At 42.6% G+C, this 5,649-nt stretch overlaps 1 protein-coding gene across 1 annotated transcript; it reads right to left on the bottom strand.

Annotated features, from left to right (window-relative positions):
- Positions 1–215: 215 nt before the first annotated feature.
- Positions 216–5,313, bottom strand: LSM2 (LSM2 homolog, U6 small nuclear RNA and mRNA degradation associated). The gene is made up of 5 exons (XM_007432747.3): positions 5,169–5,313; positions 4,161–4,228; positions 3,943–3,973; positions 2,196–2,255; positions 216–1,420 (listed from the first exon to the last, which is right to left on the bottom strand). Exons 1-5 carry the CDS (start codon positions 5,271–5,273, stop codon positions 1,295–1,297), a joined length of 390 nt encoding a protein of 129 aa, XP_007432809.1. The 5' UTR covers positions 5,274–5,313; the 3' UTR covers positions 216–1,294.
- Between the last annotated feature and the right edge of the window lie 336 nt (positions 5,314–5,649).

Genomic DNA, 5,649 nt, shown 5'->3' with positions numbered 1-5,649 from the left:
TTGCTAGTTAGTTATGATATATTTTGGCCAGTATATCACAAGAGCAGCTAAAGCCAGTTTTACCCCAAACATGCCCATGCTATTCTACACAAGCTAGGAGCTCTAATCTAGAGTACCTCACAAGCCAGCATGCTGTTGCGTGCACTCAGAGGTACTATGTTCATATACAGTTTGTTTTTTAAAAATATATAACATAGTAGCCCACAACTACTTCCGTCTTTCAAATCCAACTTTTAATTGCCCAGTTTCTATTTAACAAATCATTACACTTTCAAAAACTCTTCCTAAAGAAAAAAGATGTACATATCCCATAAAACATAAGGATAACCAGAAATACAAATGGGTTCTTTTGATCTTTGCAACAACAAAACCAGTGAAATGTTAAAACTCAAACAGTAGGACTGAACCCGCAGCTCTTTCTAGTGGCCAGAGAAAAAAACCATCTGCCATTTTGTATCACAATGAAGAAAGCTTGGGTTGACACTGAATGGTATTATATTCTGTAGGTAACTTACTTTAGTAAGTAAGTAAAAGTAAAGTAAAATTGACATCCTCTATACTCAGGAGCTTGCAGGTCCTTTCTACGCCTGCTAAAATTCCAAGAAAAGCAGTCTTTCAAATCCTATAAATAGGGAATATACCAACGTGAAAAAAATCTCACCAGCATTAGCTGTGCTGCATCAGACAGAAGGAAACTGGAAAGGGCTGGTAATAAATTAAGAAGGTCAAACTTAGCCCACTTCATAGGGCACACAAGTTACAGAAGTAATGTTTTCATGGTTAAGTGGAGTATTAATCCTCGACCAAAAATGGACTTTCCTACCACTCCACAATGTCATACTGGTATCACTGAATGCTAAAGACAGCAAGGGAAGAATTTTACTACCGGCTGTCGACCTGAAGGTAAAAAGAGCCGCTATTGTCCAACGATAGCATTTTTTTCACAGGTGAGCATGAACAAATGGGAAAGGGGAGATCTAAGATTTCTTCAGCTTAGTGCCCACCAGGCAACATAAGCTTCATCACCAGCAACGTTGGGAGATGGAGGAGGTTGGGGTGAACGTTTTTAACCTTTATGGTTGCTGCATCCAGAAGGGGCAAAGAAACAAACACAAACATTAGCACGTGCAACCATTATCTGTATCCAAGGAACATACTTTGGATGGCTACATTTACAAAACTAACTTCGCTGGTGCGTCCCAGAGAAAAAGATAACGTGACCTTCCACCGTCCTGTAGCTGTTTCTGGGGGAAGATCAAGTCACGCATGGAGAGTAAAAAAAAAGGAGAATCCATCACTGTTTCTGCTGAAGGGCTTCCTTGCGAGCAGCATCCTGCAGGAGTTGGGTGTCCACCTCGTCTGCTGGAAGCTGGACGTAGCGGACAACAGAGCCACGAATGAAGCAATTCTTGACCGACAACTGGAGAGAAACGGAGAAGAGCATTGGACGGCAGTGTAAGGATCCGTGTCTAAACTGGACTGGAGAAACTCAGGCTGTTCAGACAGCCGGGTATAATTCAGCTAAAATAAGCAAGAATTATTTTAGCACTGCTGCATTTTGGTACAGTATTGGATAGGCGCTTAGCGTCTCCACCATTTGTTTCCTGGGTTAAATTATTTCTAATTTTGTCCGCCACTGTCAAGGAAACCATTAAAATACCACACCATTAAGAAACTACATCTCCAGGGCGTGGGGGTCAGGAGGTTAGAGGCCCCGGGAGATGTTACTGCTCTGCTGAGTGGTTACTGACTTTGTTCTCAGTGACCATTGTAGATTTGGTATGTTATGTTGATTTTAATGTGTTGTTAGCCGCCAAGGGTCACGTCTATAAGACGGGTGGTCGTGTAAGCTGACTAAATAAAAAAAAAAATCAACAAATAAGCTGGGACAGCTAATGAGGTGGGACTACTCGATTTCAATAAGGTACCTCAAATTTGCTCCTGCACCAATATTCATGCAGTGGTCATGGAGTTTATATCCTGCCCCTTTAATCTGACACTCAAAATTGCTGATTATAAAGTTAAAAACAGGATAATTAAAATAGATCAAGAAAAGCCACCATTATAGAGACATTCAAAAGTAATATCTATGTTACAGGGCCTCCTTGGTTAAAATGAACAGCAAATAAACATCGTCATCTTAGCATTTATCCATCCTTTTGAAATCCTGCCACGGCCATTAGATGAGCACTCACCATATGAGGATATTTTTCTGGGTCCGTCACGCTAATGTCTGTGAGCTTAATATTCAGGTACTGTGGAATCAGGGAAGAAGGAAAAGTCAGTTCAGCAAACACACAAAGTATTTTGTGTATCCTGAGATGTATCTTCAGGAGATTCAAGGCTACCTATCCAAAACCCTCATTAGCTTTTCACCTCAATGGGGTTCAAATATATCTTTCAACAATCTCATAGAGTTTTTCCATAACCAAGTTAAATAAAGTTACTACTTCTGAGAGGGGGCCAAGTCTAAATCAAAAGGTTGGCATTGGCAACAACATGGAAGTGATTTGCAAACCCATTTTGATTCCTGGACATCTCTCTTCCATCTTTCTGGAAGAGACAGAATTTTTTTTTTTTTTTACACTTCTGTTGTAAATTCTAAAAAATGAACAGCTCTGGCAGGCCACAGCTTTATGAATTTGATGCACACACCTGGGAATGACATTTTTCTAACTATTTTGCAGACTTCAACTAAAGGCAGCTCGAATCCTCTAATAACATGCAGGAGTATAAAATAACTGGTCAGACCTGATAAAATGGCTGCTACGCTAAATGGGAGTAGCAAGGAAGATGTGAGTAAAGAACAGAGTCTATAATGCAGCCCAGAAATGAATTATCTCAAAGGGAGAAAGAAGTCAAATTATGGGATTATCAAGATTTAGGACTTTTATCTTTCACTAGCTCTGCAAGGCAGGTCCTTTAAGGGAACCGATCCAATTCATTAAACAGCTGCCTCTGTGATGTCACAGTGAAAGTGTTGCATTCGGGCAAATTCAGCTGTCCTAAACACCTCTTCTTTTCAGGAATAATATCCGGATGAATCTGGGGAACGACAGCCTTACTCAGTAAAATTCTGCCCATCCTGTCTGGACATCTAGGGAGGGTCTGCTTGTGGTCCCACCATTGCAAAAGATGAGAAAAGTGTGTCCCTGAAACCAGGGTGTCTGTTCTGTGTTCTCCCCCAACCCTTCTTCACTGTAGAATATGTTGTTCCCAGCGATGCCCTCAGCCCCTTCTCATCTAGCATTCTGAGAGGCATGGGAGAAGCCACTTTTTCAGTGGCTTGTGAGAAGGAATTCTGGCCACCACCTAGTTTTACAGCATATTATTGATCTCTTTTTAATGCAGGTGGGGATAGAACAAGTATGTTTGCTGCCCTGTTGTTGTTCAGTCGTTAAGTCGTGTCCGACTCTTCGTGACCCCATGAACCATATTGCGCCAGGCCTTCCTGTCCTTCACTGCCTCCCTGAGTTTGCTCAGTTTCATGCTCATTGCTGCCCTAAGCTACTTCAAAGAAAAAGACAGAATACAAAATAAAGTACACTTAAGGATGACTGTATGTATAGCAGAGGTATAGAAATATTTCAGATGTAGGGATACCAAAGTACAGGTAGTCCTTGTTTAGCAATTGCCTTGTTTAGTGACCATTTGGAATTACAACGGTGATGAAAAAGTAACTTTATTACCAATCCTTGCATTTACGACCTTCGGTCTGTAAAGCAAAGGACAGCGGAAGTAAGATCATAAGCACAGTCAGTTTCACTTAGCAACCGCTTCACTTAATGACCAAGTTGCCAGTCCCAATTGTGGTCGCTAAACGAGGACTACCTGCAGTGCTTTGAAGGACACAAGCAATGCAGACCCACTCACGCAGAATGCAAAAGGTAAAACAAATACATTCTTTAGAAGGGTTGAAAAAAGGCTAGAGTTCATTCATACCTGATCTACAGAGTGTAGGGTCCCACATATGCTGGAAAAAAAGAGGAAAGACAATTCAGAGTCAAGGTGACGACGATTCTTTAAAAACACAACAGAATTTTGTGAATTAAATAAAGATGGTAAGAAAGCTAAAAAAGGTGGGTTTATTAAGAAGAAAGCAGCTAGAAACTGGAAGGCTAGAGTCATAAACCAAGATTCAGCTGTTAATAAAAACATACCTCAAGTCATTCTTCAATTCGACTACTACGTCCTTCCCTACGAGGGATTTGAAGAAGGAGTAGAAGAGCTGAGGGCAAGGAAAAAATGAACATAAAACAAGCTCTAAGAGCCATTCTGCACTTGGACGCAAAACGTATCTACAGACACACACTTTTTATTACACGAAAGAAAGTAGAGTGTAGTCTTACACTACTAGGAAGTCCAAGAAATACTATAGCAGTGCTGTGCAGAAACTGCGTATGCGCCCAGATATGTACAAACCCTCATTAAAAACCATACAACACACAACACATTAACAGTTAGTAGCCCTTCAACTTGTTATGCATTTTGGCAGGGCTTCTCCACTTCAGCAACTTTAAGACATGTGGACGTGGACTCCCACGCTGGCTGGGGAATTCTGGGAGCTGAAGTCTACACATCTTAAGGTGGCCGAAGTTGAGAAACAGCGGATTGTGACATCAGTTTCTGTAGCAGAAGGACACCCTTCCCTCTGCAGCCGGCGACCGGTTCCCATTTGACTACGCTCCTGGTTTGGATCAGTGAACGACAGGATTAGATTCTTTTTAACTTTTTAATGCCCGTCTGTCTACGTATGTACACCCACGTGCTGCATATGCATGCAGGATACACAACCTGTACGCATACACAACCTGACCTGCATCTTAAAAAAGTAGGTCCTTTTTAAGAGCTTATATTCTAATAAACACGTTCGTTTTTACGGCCTCAGGGAAAAACAAGTCTTTGGCGATTTGACCACCTGCAGCTACTTTGTACGCGTCCTTATTCAGGATCTGGCGCCACGAGCCTCTGTTGTTGTGATCCCAGCCAACTATGCCTAACACAAGTTTACCGGGCTGCAAAATCGGATTCACACGCGATTTCTCCCGCGTGCAACGGGTGACCCACCCAGGCATCTACAAATTAAACGAGGAAACACCCCGGGCCCACCCGCGACAGAAAACGCTATTCCCCCGCACAGAACCACGCGGCGAACACCGCGCGCTCACCATATTCTCCGCTGCGCGCCCCAGAAGCAGAAATTCCGCGTGGATCAAAGCGCGAAACTGGGGACGGGAAGAAAAAAAAAAGAAAGAACTTCCCGGGCTGCGCATGCGTACTGAAAGCGTCGGTCCTAGGGAAGGGGCAAGGCCACGGAAATACTGACTTCAGGCGCAACCGGAAGCGAACTGGAAACTGGAAGCTATTCTTAAAGGAGCCACCACCACATTTTGGGGCGCGCTCTGTGCAAGGAAGAGTTATCCCCGTTACTTTTTAAAAACTGTTGGATTTGTTGTGCGTGCTGTTGGAAAGAAAATTTCTGCATGTTGTCAGCGTTTTCTTTTCTTTCTCCAGTGTCATGTCTTCAGGTAGCCAAGACATGGCATGCAAAGATTAAATAGAGCCTGTAGCTATTAAACTCATGGCCAATCAATACATTCTTCTTCTTCTTCTTATCATCGTCGTCGTCGTCGTCATCATCCAGGATGA

This window comes from Python bivittatus, unplaced genomic scaffold (assembly GCF_059951505.1).
Source record: "Python bivittatus isolate LINGU-HERP-01145 unplaced genomic scaffold, Pbiv_v1 ctg000080_np1212, whole genome shotgun sequence".
NCBI lineage: Eukaryota > Metazoa > Chordata > Lepidosauria > Squamata > Pythonidae > Python > Python bivittatus.
The sequence above is the reverse complement of the archived record's forward strand: the minus strand, read 5'-3'. Positions and strand labels throughout refer to the sequence as shown.